Source organism: Chiloscyllium plagiosum, chromosome 5 (genome assembly GCF_004010195.1).
Source record: "Chiloscyllium plagiosum isolate BGI_BamShark_2017 chromosome 5, ASM401019v2, whole genome shotgun sequence".
In the NCBI taxonomy this organism is placed as follows: Eukaryota; Metazoa; Chordata; class Chondrichthyes; order Orectolobiformes; family Hemiscylliidae; genus Chiloscyllium; species Chiloscyllium plagiosum.
In genome coordinates, this window is record NC_057714.1 from 82,261,470 (window position 1) to 82,282,077 (window position 20,608).

Genomic DNA, 20,608 nt, shown 5'->3' on the forward strand with positions numbered 1-20,608 from the left:
AACCCTCCACCACCACCCTCTGTCTTCTACCTTTGAGCCAGTTCTGTATCCACATGGCTAGTTCTCCCTGTATTCCATGAGATCTAACCTTGCTAATCAGTCTCCCATGGGGAACTTTGTTGAACACCTTACTGAAGTCCATATAGATCACATCTACTGCTCTGCCTTCATCAATCTTCTTTGTTACTTCTTCAAAAAACTCAATCACGTTTGTGAGACATGATTTCCCATCGCACAAAGCCGTATTGACTATCCCGAATCACTCCTTGCCTTTCCAAATACATGTACATCCTGTTCCTCAGGATTCCCTCCAACAACTTGTCCACCACCGAGTTCAGGCTCACTGGTCTATAGTTCCCTGGCTTACCGCCCTTCTTAAACAGTGGCACCACGTTTCAGGCAAAAGCCGTTCATTAGCCCTTCCTGATGAAGGGCCTTTGCCTGAAACATCTATTTTCCTGCTCCTCGGACACTGCCTGACCTGCTGTGCTTTTCCAGCACCACTCTAATCCTGATTCTAATCTCCAGCATCTGCAGTACCCACTTCCACCTTGCCTCTCTACTGAGCACACGCTCACTAATTTATAAAAGTCAGATCCTTTTACTTATACTTTATTGAATAGTTTGCATATTAAAGCTTCAAAATATAATTTTATGTTATTCATTCTGAGGTTTTGGGCATCGCTGACTCGGGGTCACTATTTAAGAATCAGGGCTCACTTATTTAAGACTGATGAGGAGAAAGTTGTTCTAAAACAAGGTCACAAGGCTTTGAAACTCTCTTCCAAAAATGTTGTGGAAACAGACTATGAATATTTTTAAGGCAGAAGTAGTTACATTCTTTAGTAAGTAAGAGAGTGAAGGGGATATGAGGAGTAATCAGATCAGCCACAAACTTACTGAATGGTGGAGCGGACTCAAAATGTTGATCACTTTACACTTGCTCAAAATATGTATGTTCATATACTGATCACATAACACTGAGGACAGATGTCAATTTGGCTCTATGTCAACAAATTTTCATTTGTCAAAGATCATAAGTCATAGGAGTAGAATTAGGCCAGTCATCCCAACGAGTCTGCTCCGCCAAACAATGAGATTGTGGCTGAACCGATAATCTGCCTTCCCACCTTTACTGTCACTAGGACAGAATCCTGGAATTCCCTCCCTAATGGCATTATGGGCCTACAACCAGCATGTAGACTGCCTCGGTTCAAGAAAGCAGCTCACCACCACCTTCTCAAGAGCAATAGGGATGGGCAATAATACTGGCCCAGCCAGCGACAAACAGATCCCACAAATGAAAGAAAAATACAAACTGTGTACTCAGGGACACACACCCAGCTCGTGGATTAGCCCGGTTGCTCTCACCGTACTCACTCCATCTGAACCTACCTGGATTGTCACAGCATCCCACCCCAGAGTCACAGAATCATACAACACGGAGACAGACCCTTTGGTCCAACTCATCCATGCCAATAGTGTTTCCCAAAGCAAAACTCATCCCATTTGCCTGTGTTTGGCCCATATCCCTCTAAATCTTCCTTATTTGTCTACCTGTCCAAATGTCTTTTAAATGTTGTTACTATACTTGCATTTGCTACTTCCATTGGCAGTTCATCCCACATACGAACCATCCCAGTGTGAAAACATTGCCCCTCATGTCCCTTTTAAATCTTTCTCCTCTGACCTTAAAGAAATGCTTCCTGGCTTTGAACTACCCTACCCTAGGGAGAAGACCTTTGTTATTCACTTTATCTATGCCCCTCATCATTTTATAAACTTCTGTAAGGTCATCCTTCAACTCCATCGCTCCAGTGAAAAAGGTTCCAGCCTTTCCAGCCTCTCCTTATAGTTCAAACCCTCCAGTACCAGCAACATCCTAATAAATCTTTTCTGAACCCTCTCCAATTTAATAATATCCTGTGGCCTGACAGTACTGCTATCTTGCCATGCCATTTAGTCTAGATACAAAGCCAGGAAGTTTCTCATGGTTGTTACGAGGCTTCTGTTAAAACAAAAAAAGCCTTTACAGAGAGGTTCCTGGTGCACTTAGTCAAAGATAGCCTCTGGTACCATCTGGGCCCTCCTAAAGGTAGTCAGAGTCAGGATGCTCTTTTTATAAGAGGTGAGGAGCCAAATGAGGAACACAACATCACCCGTCTAGACTTTTACTAACCTATGTGGCTGATTTTCCCCTGAAATGAGACTGAGATACATATTATGGGAAATGAAAGTGGCTCGGCTATTACTGTTGGTGCAAGTGTAGAAGTTTCCTAAATGAGTGAGTGGGCAGCACAGAGAGCAGGAAAATCATCGATTTGTCTGCTCCTCGGATGCTGCCTGAGCTGCTGTGTTTTTCCGGCATCACACTTTTGACTCTAACCTCCAGCATCTGCAGTACTCACTTTTGTCTAGCACAGAGAACATATATGGTTAATAGTGTTGGGATTTGTGATGGGTGATACCACGTGAGGAATCTGTTGCAGGCAAAAGTTAATGTGGTAGACCATAAGCTTTGGTGGGAGGAGAGTAGAATAGCAGAATTTGAATGAGCATTTAGGTACCAGAGAGAAGATATTGGAAGTGACCCTGGTAGATTGGATAAGGATATTGGCCTGCTTCCTGTAGTGCTGGGCATTCATGCAGACAATTTGAAATTGCTTTAACCCAAGCCTCTGACCAGGCTGGCATTATTTGATGTTCTGGTGTCTCCACTGCTGGCCCAGTGGGAGGAGGAGGTTTTGCATCATCGCCATCCTCTACAGCTCGAGTCTCAGGAACATGAAGGCAGACTGGACCACTAATTTCCTTATGTCTGCCATGTCACAGGCAATTATCAGGATCTGTACAGGGCTGCTCTGCACTGACAGTGCTTGGCTGGTTGCACATTATATTTTTAAAGATGGTGCAAGTGCAACGGCTGCCAGTGAATTCTGCTGAATGGCAAGTTGTTACTGAAATGGCATGTGGTAAGGTAGGGCAGAAATCAGACTAGAGAGACAGCATGGGGCAGAGTATGTAGTTCATAAGGTAACTTTGGTAAAATACGGTATAGAACTCTTGCTCGGCCCAACAGCAAAAATCCCTCCGAGAAACTGGTGCACCTCAGCACTATGATTAAATGATCCCTCATGCAAGAAATTCAGATAAGCATGAGTTTAATTGGAGTACATGCTTTCCTAACTCTACATACCAACAGAAAATTAATGGTCCTGTATTGGAGATGAGCTTATTTCAAGTCCATTATTACTATCAGATGAAATAAAGGAACTGTGTAATTCCTGTCCCTCCAAATGTCCTCTTTCTTCTTGCACTGAGACAGCTAACTCCACTTGCAGCTTGCCTGTGAATCTGAGAGCAGGAAATCACAGTACAGAAATCAAGGAAGTGAATTTGTCCTATTGCCCTCAAGCAATATGAATTGACGTTCCAACCACTGTGTCCTCGTTCATGAATGAATTGAATTAAAGAAAGATGTATTTATTGCCACTTGCGTTTTACATGATTAATACAGTTAAATACAGTGAAAAGCTTCAACAGTCGCCAAAATCTGGAGCTACTTTGAATAGTTTAAGAATAAAAAGAATACAAGATGTAACTGAAAGAGTGTCCTGAACTCTGAGCCAGCTCAGCATTAACACTTGCACTGACACCCTTTGATTATACCATTCTCAGAGATATACAATCATTTCACGTGTTGAAATTCAAATTTGTGATTATTTTCCCTTCAATTTTATTAAGCAGTTCTTTTCCAAGTGCCTATGCAAATTTAAACTTCATTAAAAATCATTACTTTGCTTCTTTTTGTAAACATGAAGGAGCATTAGCTTGCTTTTCATGTTGAAGGGTCAGGCTTTATTTGCAAAAGTAAAAAAATCCATAACTTAAAAATCATTAATTCCTGGTAGAAGTGTGATGTATTTTGTTTCCTGAAGAAAGGAGAAATTTTAGAACTGTTAGGAATTAGATGATCTCACTTTGAGGGTTTTAGTGTGAAATCTCAAGATCGGAAGTGTTTGGTTGGAACCCAAAAAGGATTATTTGGAGCTGAGAAAGTCTAAGCTTAGTTGTGTCACTAGTGAAGAAAGAGGCAATGAAACTTTCAAGATTGAGAGTTGAAAGAAACTCAATCCTATAGATTTGATACAGAAAGGAATTAATTCTTCCTGTTGTTTGAGGACTGTGATGCAGTAGATAGATGGAATTATATTTTTACTGTGTTTTGAAATCTTTCATATTGAGTTATATGCAAAATAGCTTGGCTTATTCTACTTTATTTTCAGATTATGCCTGAAGTTCAAAGTCACTCCATTCCTTCTCTGCTTTTTCTTCTGCAGCTGAATTTCTGTTCCTCCTCTGGGGGGTATATCTCTGCTATGCAGTACGGACAGTCCCATCAGCATTTCATGAACCACGCTATATGGCTGTAGCTGTCCATAATGAACTCATTATATCTGCTGTATTCCATACCATCAGGTAAGAAGACTGCTAGCTCTTAAAGCTAATTTCTAAAAGCTACATGGAGAGTTGTGGGGGGAGAGATGTGGAGGTGAGGACCGGGGATGTACTTTTTAATTCCTTTTTTCAAAATGATTGGAGTGAGAGGAAAATTCTTGCAAAAGTGCTTCATATATTTACCCAATTCATGCCACACAAATGCTTTATCTGTAATGCCTTTTTCATTCTGGTTCCTTCTGTTTTTTTGACTAACCTTCCTTACACAAGGTAGCTTTGAGCTGTAGTGCAGTCAACTAATGTACCAATGGTCTATTGATATTAGCAGTAACATATCTTGAGGACTGCCACTGAAGATCAGAAGTGTGAGACTTTACAGCACAGGCTGTGATGACCCTGATTTCATGCACTGGTCACAGCCAGAACTCCTCCTTGTGGCATGTGGCCTGGTTTTATGAAGATTCCCTGCACAAATATTACAAGCAACCATGTGCACACTCATCTGATTTCATTTTGAAATTTATCTGTGGGAAGTGGATGTTGCTAGTAAGGCCAAAATGGATTGCCTACTTGCCCAGAGGGCAGTAAAGATTCAAGATTGCTAAATCTTTAGATATTAAAGGCATCAGAGGGTCTAGGGAGATTGTAGGAATACAGCACTGAATTGTAGGATCAGCCATGATCATGTTGAATGGAAGAGAAGGCTCAAAATGCCAAATTGTCTATCCTAGATTCTATATTTTAACCATATTATGGGTCTGGAATGTAAACCAGACCTGCTAAGATTGATAGATTTCCTTCCCTAAAGTGTATTAGGGAACTAGTTGGGCTTTGTTTTAACAACAGAGGTTGCATGAAGATCATCAGGTTAGTTTTGTTTTTTTCAGACATTTTAAAATTCAAATTACATCATCATTTGAACCATATCCCCAGGTGTTAGACTCAGCTTCTGGATTACCTAGTGACATTATCACTAGGCCACCATGCCCCTGCTTGTAACTAATTAATTTTTAAAATTATAACTTATGATTAGTTGCTTTGGTGATAACAGTGGGGAATTCGTATTGCACTGGTAGCTATATAGAGCAACATCATGAAAAGGACTAAATAAATGTAGCCAGAACAATTCCTTTCTCACTGTTAGCTTTTTCCATGTTGATTGTCCACAGTAGTGTTATGAGACTAGTCATCAGTAAAGCTGTAATGTACACTGAGTGCTATGGGGAGGAACACATATGCTTGAATGTAAGCTTCCTTTAATCCACTAATTTAATGAAGCTTTTAATGTGCTTACTTTCTTTGCTCTAAACATATTACCAAAGTCATCTACTGAAGAATTTCGTTCTGATGCCTTCATTATTAACACAGTGTGGTGTCACTTCAATCTCTGATGTTCTCTAGTTCTTTCTAAAGTGTCCAATCTAATTGAGAATTGTGCAAAAATAACAGCAGCACTAACCGCAAATTATAGAAGACCTGTTGTATCAAACCTCTGTTTGAAGCAGTGAAATAAATGCTTACCCAAAACATAAATTGCTGGAGAAACTCAGCATGTCTGGCAGCATCTGTGGAGAGAAAGCAGAGTTAACATTTTGAGTCACTGACCCTTCTTCGGAGATGATGGTAGCCAGGAAAAGATGGTATATAGCTGAAGAAGGGTGATGGGAAGAATGGAAAGGAATAAGCAGTTAGGCAGAGATGGAGTCCAGAATGGAGAACAACAGTTAGGCAAAGGGATAGATGATAGTATGCTGCTAAGAAAGAAAAGCTGATAATGGAGACCATAAATAGGCAAAAATGGAATGGCTACGCTGTAAGCAGCTTGTCATGACAAGTTATGGGGGTGGGTAAAGGACATAGAAGAAGGTGTTCAGGTACTAAAATTATTGAACTCAGAATTGAGTCCTGAAGGCTTCAAGGTCTCAAACAGAAAATAAAACGCATATGCAGTTCTTTGTTTCATTATAGAAAATACAACTTTCGTTTCTGCAGGTTTTTCAGGAACACATTCAGAGGAGAAACAAAACAAAATCACCTTTTATTTTGGCTTCAAACTGAATGACCCTGGAATTTTGTTAGGGATGAAATTATGAGTGATCACTTGGTCAAGCAGAATATTCTGTTCACTTCTTTGAACGATGATAGCACTATTTTAATCTTTGGTTTATTATAAAATTGTCTCCCTTAAATTTAACCCTGCATGGCACATCCTACTGCAGTGAAACACTATCATTTTTAAGGCGCAATTTCTTTGTGTTGTACACTGAAATGACAATAATAATTGGAATCCACCATGTGAACAAATATTTGTGTGACACTGAAATAACCACATACCTAAATGTAAACTGTTTAATCCCTGTTTTCTAGTTCGATAATTACTATTACACGTTTGGGTAATCCAAGTCTAATCACCTGCTGCTATAATACAGTATGTGTTGCACCTTAGCACATGTACATTAGCTCCAATACCACTTTCCGTGCATGCATGTGAGCTGTGTAATTCATGAATTTTGCACATGCTTCTTCAGTTCAACAAGCCCAGAGTTGCAAATATAAAGCTTTTAGCTCCTGACAGATTGCAGGATTAGAGCTGTTACAATATTGTAGGGAAAAAAAATATGCAGACATTGATTCTTTCCACTTTATTCAAATATAGTTAATCTGTTTTCACTGGCTGTTTAAATTTTCTGTTCAGGATTTTGTCAGTGCAATTTAATAGTTGAATAAAATAACATTGCCTCATCTGAATTGCAATTACTTTTACAGCTGACTATATATATAATGTCTAAAAAGGTTCTTCCCCCCACAGAATTCTACCAGCGAGGAGCTGGTGCAAGAAATCTAATTTTACTCATCATTTTCCTTTGAATCTGGCACAGAAGCTTTTAGAAATGATTAAAGCTGAAACTAAATCTAAGGTTAAAATGACACATTGTGGAATGCAACTCAAGAATGGCAACCACAACTTGCAGTTATATTGCACATCTAATGTGAAAAGCATCCCAAGGTGCTTGTGGGAATGTAATCAGACAAAAATTGACACTGAAGCAAAGAAGGGGAGATTATGAAAAGTGACTAAAAGCTTAGTAAAAGATTTAGGTTTTGAGGAGGTTTTGAAGGAAGGAATGACAGACTGAAGGATGTTTATAGGGTCTGGCTGACAGTATCCCAGGTAATGGGAAAATTGGTATCATGGACCTGAACAGCTCCAATTTCTAAGGACATAAAATGTGCAATTAAAATGTTCTTTCCCTTCATTTTTGACAATGTAATTCCACTACTCCACCTACACCAACCCCACAGCCTTCCATTGTTTTTCATTCCACAATCCTGACTCTTTAAGAAGCTTTGTGTCACCTATATCACCATTTCCACACCTTCCTTACCTTTTTCATTCTTTTCAATGTTAGCAGTGTCCTCCGAGCAGGGATTCAGTATTCGGCCCCTCAGCTTGAGTTTTTGAATATAAATAACCCACACACTCTCATTGGCAGCAGGATTTAAGGGCACCATTATGGCACAGTGGTAGTGTCCCAATCCCTGGGCTGGGAAAGCCTGGGTTCAAGTCCCAAATACTCCAGAGATATATAATAACATCTCTCAACAGGTCAACCAGACAAAAAAATAGGTTGAACAGCAAATCATGGCATAAGTTAACAAAAGTTATATTTCCAATTGAAGCAAAATTGATAATATAATCAAGAAACATGGAATGACGTTTTACAGTCTAATTCTTGATTTCAATCATTTCATGTCTCCGATGTGGGGGAGAGAAGCCCTCCCCTTTAAGAAGGAACATTAGATTTCCTGTCCTGTTCCTGATCAGTGAACTCATATAATATTCATATCACATGTAACTAGTCAATCCCAATTTATTTCTCCCCCTCCAATACAGCATCGCAGAAATTAACGCAAGTGGCTTGTCATGTTTCATGAATGGGCAAAGGACTTGATTTATACACAGCTGACTCAAAGGATAAGGCCGAGTGAAAGTTATCCCTATTTGCTTTCCAAATTCCAATTATTTAACTGTACAAGGAAAACATGTTCTCTACGTGCGGTGCACAATAAAATTAAAAGTCTGTTAATAAAGAAAGTGCAATGGTTTTGCTACACAAAAACTTATGACTCGTTCTCATAACTGCCAACCACCTCACCAGAAACAGAAGAAGAAAATGATAATGAGGTCCTATTGTTAAATTAGTCTGGACATTCGCATCCTTGGAATATCTGGGGTTCCCATTCCTACTATTGTGCTTCTCTCACTCTCTCCCTGGGGGTTTTCAGGGCTAGTGTCCCTAATTCTCATTAAGGTATATGCAAAATCCATCATTCTAAATGAAGCTGTGAATAAAAATTACATAAATTAGATATGTTTGCTTGTATCTGATGATGCTGCTAGATATTTCTGTGAAAACCTCCCAGTTATAATATGACACCGTCAGTGTGAAACTTCAAAACAGAGTGATTAGGAGTATGCAGAGTGAGATGGCTGCAAACATATTAGTAAGCCAAGCACTTGTAATTCTACCTGCATTGCAATTTTTTACATCCAACATTAGAGTTGTCCCAGCACATCTCTAAGTCTTTAGCTGGAGCTATACAATATTATGATAATGTGTTGACACTCAAGTGTTGCATGTAATTCACCCACTTCAACCACTTGAACATAAGAACATAAGAACTAACAACAAGAGTAGGCCATCTGGCCCTTTGGCCTTGCTCCGCCATTCAATTAGATCATGGCTGATCTTTTTATGGACTCAGCTCCACTTACCCGCCCTCTCACCATAACCCTTAATTCCTTTATTGTTCAAAAAAATCTACTTTAGCTTTAAAAATGCTTACGGAAATAGTGTCAACTACTTTGCTGGGCAGGGACTTCCATAGATTCACAACCCTCTGGGTGAAGAAGTTCCTTCTCAATTCAGTCCTAAACCTACTCCCTCTAATCTTGATGCTACACCATCTTGTCCAGGCTTCGCCTGCTAATGGAAACATCATCTCCAATTCTATCTTATCTATTCCCTTCAAAATGTTATATGTTTCTATAAGATCCCCCCTCATTTTTCTGAATTCCAATGAATATAATCCTAGTCTACACAGCCTCTCCTCATAAGCCAACCCCCTCAACTCCTGAATCAGCCTAGGGAACCTCCTTTGCACTCTTTCTAGTGCCAGTGCATTCTTTCTTAAGTAGGGAGACCAAAACTGCACACAGTACTCCATGTGTGGCCTCACCAGCACCCTGTACAGCTGCAACATCATCTCTCTGCTTTTAAACTCAATCCCTTTAGCAATAAAGGACAAAATTCTATTTGACTTCCTAATTATATATTATACGTACAGACCAACCCTCTGCGATTCATGCACAAGGACACCCAGGTCTCTCTGCATAGCAGCATTTTGCAACTTTTTACCATTCAAACAATAGTCCTTTTTACTGTTACTCCTACCAAAATGTACGACTTCACATTTATTAACATTGTATTCCATCTGCCAGACCTTTGTCTACTTACTCAATGTATCCTCTGCAAGGTTTCACAGTCCTCTGCACACTTTGCTCTGCCACTCATCTTAGTGTCATCTGCAAACTGACACTCTACACATGGTCCCCAACTCCAAATCATCTATATAAATTGTAAATAATTGCAGTCCCAACTGCAATCCCTGAGGTACATCACTAATTATTGATTACCACCCAGAATAGCACTTACTTATCCCCACATTTTGTTTCCTGTTAGTCAGCCAATCCTCTAATACTTTACCTATAGCACCATGCATCTTTATCTTATGCAGCAGCCTCTTATGCAGCACCTTGTTGAAGGCCTTTTGGAAATCTAGGTACACTACATCCACTGGGTCCCCATTGTCCACTTTGCTTGTAATGTCTTCATAGAATTCGAAAAGATTTGTCAAGCATGACCTGTCCTTAATGAACCCATGCTGCATCTGCCCAATGGGACAATTTCTATTGTGATATCTTGCCAGATCTCCCTTGATAATACATTCAAGCATCTTCCCCATTACAGAGGTTAAACATACCGATCCATAAATCCCCATCTTTTGTCTACCTCCCTTTTCAAACAGTGGTGTCACATTTGCTGTTTTCCAATCTGCTGGAACTATCCCAGAGTCCAGCAAAGTTTGGAAAACCACCGCCAGTGTACCTGCTATTTCTCCCACCATCTCTTTTACCACCCTGGGATGCATCAGGGCCAGGAGACTTGTCTATCCTTAGCTCCATTAGCTTGCCCAACACTACCTCTTCCATAATAATGATTGTTTCCAGGTCCTCACCTCCCTTTGTCTGTTTATCAATTACTGACATGTTATTAGCATCCTCCACTGTGAAGACTGATACAAAATACCTGTTCAAATTCTTGGCCATTTCATCATATCCCATAACTAAATTCCACTTCTCAACATTTACTTTAGCCACTGTTTTTCATTTATTTATTTATTTATGGAAACGTTTGCTATCTGTCTTTATATTCTGTGCAAGTTTTTTCTCATGTTCTACCTTACTTTTTTTTATAGCTCTTTTTGTGGCTTTCTGTTGACCTTTAGAGCTTTCCCAATCTTCTAGTTTCATGCTGTTCTTGGCACTTTGTATGCCTTCTCTTTCAATTTGATAGCCTCCCTTATTTCCTTAGACACCCAAATCCTTCCTTTTCATTGGAATATATTTTTGCTGAGCACTTTGAAAAATTGCTTTGAAAGTCCTCCACTGCTTGTCAACTGTCCCACCATAAAACCTTTGTTCTCCATCTACTTTAGCCAGGTCCTCCCTCATTCCATTGTAGATCCCTTGTTCAAGCACATGACCCTGCTATTGGATTTTATCTTCACATTCTCCATCTATACTCTAAATTCAACCATACTGTGATCACACTTTCCAAGAGGATCCCTAACTATGAGGTTATTAATTATTCCTGTCTCATTAAACAGAGCCAGATCTAGGATAGCTTGCTCTCTCGTCACTTCCATTATATACTGTTCAAGAAAACTACCACAGATACACTCAATATACTCCTCCTCAAGGCTATCCTGACAGAGCTGGTTCGACCAATCTACATGTAGATTAAAATCCTCCATGATAATTATGACACCATTTTTACAGCCATTAGTTATTTCATTGTTTAATCCCCACCCCAGTGTGATGTCATTATTTAGTGACCTACAGTCTATGCCTATCAATGACTTTTTCCTCTTAGAATTTCTAATTTCCACCCAAATGGATTCAATCTCATTCTCCAGAGAACCTATATCATCTCTTAGCACCGCCCTGATGTTGTACTTGAATATCAGAGCTGCACCACTTCCCTTACCTTCCTATCTGTCCTTCCAAATAGTCTGATACACTGGATATTTAACTCCCAGTCATGACCATCCTGTAACCATGTCTCTGTAATGGCTACCAAATCATATTCATTCATAATGATTTGTGTCGTTAACTCATCGTTGTTATGAATGCTACGAGCATTCAAGTGCCTTTACACTAGCTTTCTTACCCTCTTGATGTCCAACATCTCTAATAATATCTCCTGAGTTATCCTTCGTTTTTTGCTTCTTTCATAGTCTGCCTTGAAATTAAACCCTTCTGCACACCTGCTAACCTGCTGCATACTTTTTTATTTACCATCATACTCCCTGTCATTTTCCCTTTTTCTCTCACTTGGGAATGAATAACAGCCACATTGAAAAATGCAGCTTGAAGTGTTACATCCATAATCTACCATTAATGGTCAACTGAATCAAATTTTGCATATTTGTAATGCAGAGAAGCACTTCAAGTATTCTGCCAAGGACAGCTCTTCAAATGTGTGCAGTTAATTAGCAGTCAGTACAGTTCAATCTAAACATGGGGTGTGCTGATTTTATTAAACTTATCATTGTCACATTAATAGCTGCCAATTAACCTTGCTGGCAGGGAAAAGAAAATATTTGTGACCACAGGCTTCTTCAGTAAGCTTTGCCCATAAAACAGAGTGAATCTGAATGGAAACTGCTTACAGTACAGTACTGCAATGGGCAACTGTCACAATAGATACAATGTTATGTAAATCTACATGTTGAAGTCGCTCTGTTCAAGCAGATTGAGTAAATATTAGATTTGGCCCATTCACTTGTCTCTTCTAGACCTTTGTGAATAGCACAAAATGTTGCTTTCCATCATGTAAGACAACTTGCCATTGTATTTATTTTGGATTCTGATTCACTTATGTGCCTGCATCTTTCAGTATAATTGGATATAATGTTATCACAATTGGAATTCAAAATCTCAAATGTTTAACCACTGATGTAGAACCATACAGGTTTACAGGGCAGATGGAAGTAATCAGTCTTGTTGGGTCTGTGCTGATTCTAAGGTTGTAATTCTCTTTCCTGGGCCAAGTGCACAGAATAGGGAGAAAATCCAGCTTCACCGACCTGACCTTTTAAAATGTCTGCCCATACTTCCCATTGTTGGTTCAGGAGAGCAGGGTAGATTGGGAGTTGGCCTGGGCAACACAAAAAGAGCCTAAGAGAGTGACAGGCTGAGATGGACTGGACATAAAGTGTGTCATGGAATCTGGTAGTGACTTTATAAAACATTCCTCCTGCTCTCACCACTATTTAAACAGACAGTCTTTTATAAAACCACGCTGGCGCTTTCCAATTACCTTGAGATTTTCCATGTGACCTGTTGTAACCTCCTTCACGACCAATTCTAAGATCTTCCCCGTGACGTCAATCAAGCTAACTCACCTATAGTTTACTGTTTTCAGCCTCCCACTCTTCTTGAATAGTGAAGTTATGTTTGCTACTTCCCAGTCTCATGGAACCTTTTCAGAATCAAACTAATGTTGGAAACTTAAAAAACAAATGGTGCATGGGTGAGGATCTAGCTCTAAATGCTGCTCCTTTTCTTAAGTTTTTTTTCAGTGCTGGAGGTGATTTGCTCAACTCTTTTGCACAGTAGTTACTGTTTTTGTAAGTTTTGCATTGTTTTTTGGAACTTAAAAAGAAAATCAAAAACAATGATACTTGAAACAAGAGGAACGAGAGAGAGAACAGGAGGTGAAGTTCCAGCAGAGTGACCATGTGTAGAGGTCAGAGAATGGCTATAGAGAATCAACAAGAATACATCAAAAAAACCAAGCACTGGACTTTCACAGCTGACTGCGAAATAACAAATGTCTCTAGAGATTAATCAAAGAAAAACAGTGAAGTGCAGTTTCACAACTGACCTCAGGAGACCTCATTATCCGAACTACACACAGCAAGTGGGAGTGATCAGTGATTTCAGATCCTCATCAGCGAAGTGTTTGATTTTAAAACTTATAAATCTTAATTTTTTGTTGTAAATCTATGATAGGATGTAGGGTGATGGTTTATTTTATGTTTTACTGAGATCTGTCTCTTGATTAAATTTTTAATATAAAAGACAGATATTAAGTTATTCTAGAGCAATGTTTTTGAGCAGTAGAACTGTCCTAATGCTGAGATTTTGAGAAAGTGTATTGTGTTTTGTTGGGTATATTCTGGGTCTGTAGATTGTTTAAGGTGCAGAGCTGGCCTTTAGTTGAGTGGTATGCTCTTTCTGTCAGATGTGGGAGTTTCAATGTTCCTGGAGATTATGCCTGTGGCAAGTGTGTTTGGATGCTAATCCTATTGGATCAGGTGGATTGGTTGGAGCAGCACTTAGAGGCCATGAGGATTTTACCGGAGCCAGGGTTGTGATGGATGGCAGTTTCAGGAAGGTAAAATAAATGTAGATACAGTCAGGTAGATGGGTTACTGCTAGGAAAGGTGGGAGGCGTAGGCAGCTGGTGCAGGAGTCTCCTGTAGGTATCCCCAGCTCAAACAAGTATGTTGTTTTAGATAATGTCAGGCATGATGGCCTCTCAGGGGAATATAGCACTGATAGCCAGGTTTCTGGTACTGAGACTGGCTGTTCTGTAGTGAGGAGTATATCAGGTTCCACATGGCCAATTGTGATAGGGGACTCTCTCGTCAGGGACACAGGCAGGAATTTCTGCGGTGACAGTGAAACATCAGAATGGGGTATTGCCTCCCTGATGCCAGGATCAAGGAATTCTTGGAGAGTGTGCAGAATATTCTCAAAGGAGAGAGGGACCAGCAAAAGATTGTTGTGCACAAAGATACCAATGACATAGGAAGAGAAAGGGATGAGGTTCTGTAGAAAGAATATAGGAAGTTAGACAGGAGATTAAAATGTAAATCATCGAGGGTAGTAAAATCAGGATTATTCTTGGTGCCCTGTGCTAGTGAGAGTGGCTGAGGAGCTGGGGCATGGGCTTCATGTTTTTGGATCATTGGAATCTCTTCTGGGGTAGAAGTGACCTGTATAAACATGGATTGCATGTGAATTGGAAGGGTACCAACATCCTGGCATGAAGGTTTGCTAGAGCAATGCAGGAGGGTTTAAACTAGTAAGGAGGTGGGGAATATCCAAAGTGATAGTCAGAAAAGAGATAAGTCTGAGGCAAGTACAGAAGAGGATCAAATCAAATAATCAATGCAGGCAAGAGCAAGGCAGAGAACGAGGTAAGGCAGTTATTTCAATGTGAGAGGCCTGACAGGTAAGGCAGATAAAGTAAGAGCCTGGTTGGGAACATGAGACTGGGATATCACAATTAATGTGGCCCAGCAAAAGGCAGGACTGGCAGCTTAACGTTTGAGGGTAGTAAATTCTATAGGAAGGATAGAAAAGGTGGCAAGAGAGGAGAGGGAGTTTTCGATTAGGAATAATATTACAGCTGTGTTTAGGGAGGATATTCCTGGGAGTACATCGAGGGAAATTATTAGTGTGGAACTGTGAAATGAGGAACAGGTGGTCACCTTTTTGGGATTGCACTGTAGATCCTCCAATAGTCAGTGGGAAATTGAGAAGCAAATATGGAAACAGATCTCGGATATCTGTAAGAATAATAGGGATGTAACAGTAGATGATTTTAACTTTCCACACAGACAGTGGGATTGCCATAGTTTTGAGGGCTTGGATGGAAATGAATTGAACAAGAAAAGTTTCTTATTCAGTGTGTGGATGTACCTAATGGAGGAGGAGCAAAATTTGACCCTTTCTTGGGAAATAAGGCAGGGCAAGTGACTGAGTTAACAGTGGGGGTGCACTTTGGGCAAGCGTCCGTAATTCTATTAGTTTTAAAGTAGTGATGGAAAAGGATAGACAGGATCTAAAAGTTGAAGTTCTGAATTGGAGGAAGGCCGATTTTGATGGTACTGGGCAAGAACTTTCAAAAGTTGATTAGGTGAGGCTATTGGCTGGTGAAGAGACTGTTGGAAAATGGGAAGTCTTTAAACATTAGATAACGAGTGTCCAGAGACAATATGTTCCTGTTATTACAAAAGACAAGGCTGGTAGGTGTAGGGAATACTGGATGAATGGAGACATTGAGACTCTAGTCAAGAAAAAAGAGGTGGCATTTATCAGGTGGAGACAGGGGGGATCAAGTGAATCCCTGCAAGAGTATAAGGACAGTAGGAGTATACTTCAGAGGGAAATCAGGAGAGCAAAAGGGAACATGAGATATATTTGGCAAATAAAGTTAAGGAGAATGCAAAGAGATTCTACAAATACGTTAAGGATTAAAAAGTAACAAGGGAGATAATAGGCCACTTTAAGATTAGCAAGGCTGTCTGTTTGTGGAACCACAGGAGATGAATGAGATATTAAATGTGTATTTTGCATCAGTATTTACTGTAGAAAAGGATATGGAAGCTAGGGAACTTGGGAAAGAAAGTAGTGATATTTTGAAAAGTGACCATATTACTGAAGAAGAAGTGCTGGAGGTTTTATAATGCATAAAGGTAGATAAATCCCTGGGATCTGATCAGGTGTATCCCAGAACTCTGTGGGAAGCTAAGGAAGTGATTGCTGGGCCCCTTGTTGAGATATTTGTATCATTGATAGCCACGGGTGTGGTAGCAGAAGATTGAGGTTGCCTAACTTGGTGTCATTATTTTTAAAAGGTGGTACGGTAAAGCCAGGAAACTATAGACCTGTGAACCTGACATCAGTGCTGGGTAAATTGTTGGAGAGGATTCTGAGGGACAGGATTCACATGCTTTTGGAAAGACATGGACAGATTATAGAGAGAGAACATGACTTTGTCTGTGGGAAATCATGCCTTACGAACTTGATTGAGAGTTTTGAGGAAGTGACCAAGAAGATAGGTGAGGGCAGAGCAGTAGACGTTATCTATATGGATTTCAGCAAGGTATTTGACAAAGTTTCGCACAGTAGACTGGTTAGTAAGGTTAGATCCAGGGGAGCTAGCCAACTGGATACAAAATTGGTCTGAAAGTTGCTTTTCAGACTGGAGGCCTATGACCAGCAGTGTGTCACAAGGATCGGTGCTGGGTCCACTGCTTTTCATCATTTACAAAATGATTTGGATGTGAATATAGGAGGTATAATTAATAAGATGACACCAAAATTGGAGGTGTAATGGACAGTGAAGAAGGTTATCTCAGAGTACAATGGGATCTTGATCAAATGGGCCAATGGGCTGAGGAGATGAAGATGGGGTTTAATTTAGATAAATGTGATGTGTTGCATTTTGGTAAGGCAAATCAAGGCAGGACTTATAAAGTTAACAATAGGTCCCGGGGAGTACTACTGAACAAAAGGACGTAAGAGTGCAGGTTCATAGTTCCTTGAAAGTGGAGTCAAGGATAGATAGGGTAATGAAGAAAGCATTTGGCATGCTTGCCTTCATTGGTCTGTACATTGAATACAGGAGTCGAAATGTCATGTTACAGCTACCTTTAGATAACTGCATTCAATTTTGATCTCCCTGTTATCAGAAAGATGTTGTTAAACTTGAAAGGGTTCAGAAAAGACTTGTAAGAATGTTGCTGGGATTGGAGGATTTAAGCCATAGGGAGAGACTGAATAGACCGGGTCTTGTTTTCCCTGGAGCATCAGGGGCTGAGGAGTGACTTTATGGAAGTTTATTAAATCATGAAAGGCAAATAGCCAAAGACTTTTTTTCCAAGGTAGACGAGTCCAAACCGAGAGGGCTCAGATTTAAGGTGAGAGGGGAAAGATTTAAAAGGGACCCGACAGGCAACATTTTCACTCAGAGGATGAGCTGCCAGAGGAAGTGATGGAGGCTGATACACCTACAACATTTAAAAGGTATCTGGATAGCTTTATGAATAGGATGGGTTGAAAGGGATATGGGCCAAATGCTGGCAAATGGTACAAGACCAGTTTAGGATATCTGGGCTGCATGGACTAAAGGGTCTCTTTCTGTTCTGTATAACTGTCTGACTCTATGACCTTATTAATAGACACACTAGCTCATTTGCCACGTCTTTTAAAACATTAGACTGAAGTTCCTCAGGACCTAGAGATTTATCATTCTGCAGCTCTATCAGCTCTATCAGTACTGATCCTATAGTGATTATAATTTCACCAAGCTCCCCTCTTTCTTCAACCTGCAGATTTACTGCTCTTACTGAGATGCCCTTTATATCCTGTATAGTCATGGCAGAAGCAATACATCTGCCATTTCCTTATTATCTCCTATTAATGTCATTTTTATCCTCTTGAGAACTAGCCCTCACACTTTTCCATTTCGGACAGACATAGAGATGTACAGCACGGACACAGACCCCTTGGTCCAACTCTTCCATGCCAACAAAATATCATAAATAAATCTCGTCCTATTTGCCAGTATTTGGCTCATATCCCTCTAAACCCTTCCGATTCATATACCCATCCACATGCATTTTAAATGCTGTAATTATCCCAGCCTCCACCACTTCCTCTGGCAGCTCATTCCATACACACACCACCATTTGTGTGAAAAGGTTGTCCCTTAGGTTCCTTTTAAATCTTTCCTCTTCACCCTAAGCCTATGCCCTCTAGTTCTGGACTACCCCACCCCAGGGAGAAGTCTTTGTCTATTTATCCTATCCATGCCCCTCATCATTTTATAAACCTCTATAAGTTCATCCCTCAGCCTTCGACAGTCCAGGGAAAGCAGCCTCAGCCTTTTCAGCTTCTTCCTATAGCTCAAATCCTCCAACCCCAGCAACATCCTTATTAATCTTTTCTGAACCGTTTTCAAGTTTCACAACATCCTTCCGATTGCAGGAAGACCAGAAGTACACGCAGTATTCCAAAAATGGCCGAACTAATGTCCTGTACAGCTGCAACATAACATCCCAACTCCTGTACTTAATGCTCTGACTAATAAAGGAAAGCATACCAAATGCTTTCTTCACAATCCTCTCTACCTGAGACTCTGCTTTTAATGAAATATGAAACTGCACTCCAACGTCTCTCTGTTCAGTAACACTGCCCAGGCCCTTCCCATTAAGCGTATAGGTCCTGCTCTGATTTACCTTTCCAAAATGCAGCATCTCACATTTATCTAAATTAAACTCCATCTGCCACTCCTTGGCCTGATGGCCCATGTGATCAAGATTCTATTGTACTCTGAGGTAACCCTCTTCACTGTCCACTACACCTCCAATTTTGGTGTCATCTGCAAATTTACTAACCATACCTCCTTGCTCACATCCAAATCATTTATATAAATTACAAAAATCAGTGGATCCAGTGACAATCTTTGTGGCACTCCACTGGTCACAGGCCTCCAGTCTGAAAAACAACCCTCCACCACCACCCTCTGTCTTCTACCTTTGACCCAGTTCTATATCCAAATGGCTAGTTCTCCCTGTATGCCACATGATCTAACCTTGCTCATCAGTCTCCCATGAGGAAACTTGTCGAACACCTTACTGAAATCCATATAGACTACATCCACTGCTCTGCCCTCATCAATCTTCTTCATTACTTCTTCAAAAAACTCAAGTAAGTTAATGATACACAATTTCCCATGTACAAAGCCATGTTGACTATCCCTAATCAGTCCTTGCTTTTCCAAATACATGTAAATCCTGTCCCTCAGGATTTCCTGCAGTAACTTGCCCACCACCGATGTCAGGCTCACCGGTCTATAGTTCCCTGGCTTTTCCTTACCACCTTTCTTAGACAGCGGCACCACATTAGCCAACCTCCAGTCTACCAAGGAAACTCTTGCTATCTGTTTTTACAATTTTCACTGACTTACCCTTATACTTTAATTTATTTGTCTTGTTTAAACTTTTAGTCATTGTTTACTAATCTTTATATTCTGAGCTATCATCTGCCTTGCTATTCACCTTTGTACAATTATATGGTCTGTCCCTCAGTTTGATGCTTTTTAATTTAGCACTTTAATTTTCATACTCTTTCAGCAGAAATTCTTTCCTAGTTCTGCTTGTCATTGATACGAAGGTGTACCACGATCACTGGACCCCATTCATTGCAAATTCTTCTCCAGCCCAAAGTAGATGTTCTGAATACTGGCACAGGACAGACAACAGCCTATTTGGACTCATGCATTTTGCTTTAAAGAACAGTGTCACCCACCTGTTCCCTATATCACTACATTCCTTTTCCCTACCATTTTGTGAATGGCTTCCTGTACCATGGTGCCATGGTCAATTAATTCAACCCCACCCTGCCTATATCACTCTGACTCAAACAAGTTTAAAAATTCTTAAACCTTTTGGATAATTGCAAATTCTGAGGCTCATGCACTCTTGCCCTCTGGATCCCCTTACCTGCTTTGTTGACAGTCCCTAACCACTGACTAAACCAGATTCTGGAGTAGAGTGGTGCTGGAAAAACACAGCAGTTCAGGCAGCATCCAAGGAGCAGGAAAATCCCCTGCCACGACAGGAATTGCAAAACCTGTGCTCACACCTCCTCCCTCACCTCCATCCAAGGCCCTAAAGGAGCCTTCCACATCCATCAAAGTTTTACCTGCACATCCACCAATATCATTTATTGTATCTGTTGCTCCCGATGCGGTCTCCTCTACATTGGGGAGACTGGACGCCTCCTAGCAGAGCGCTTTAGGGAACAACTCCGGGACACCCGCACCAATCAACCACACCGCCCCGTGGCCCAACATTTCAACTCCCCCCCCCACTCTGCCGAGGATATGGAGGTGCTGGGCCTCCTCCACCGCCGCTCCCTCACCACCAGACGCCTGGAGGAAGAACGCCTCACCTTCCGCCTCGGAACACTTCAACCCCAGGGCAACAATGTGGATTTCAACAG

General features: G+C 40.6%; 1 protein-coding gene across 1 annotated transcript in view; it reads left to right on the forward strand.

The window, feature by feature from the left end:
- The window catches only part of gpr158a (G protein-coupled receptor 158a), a 674,726-nt gene that overhangs the window by 599,979 nt on the left and 54,139 nt on the right, over positions 1-20,608 (forward strand). The window contains exon 8 of the mRNA XM_043690479.1: positions 4,341-4,479. Within this exon, the coding sequence (XP_043546414.1) occupies positions 4,341-4,479 (139 nt within the window). The remainder of the gene's footprint in view (positions 1-4,340; positions 4,480-20,608) is intronic.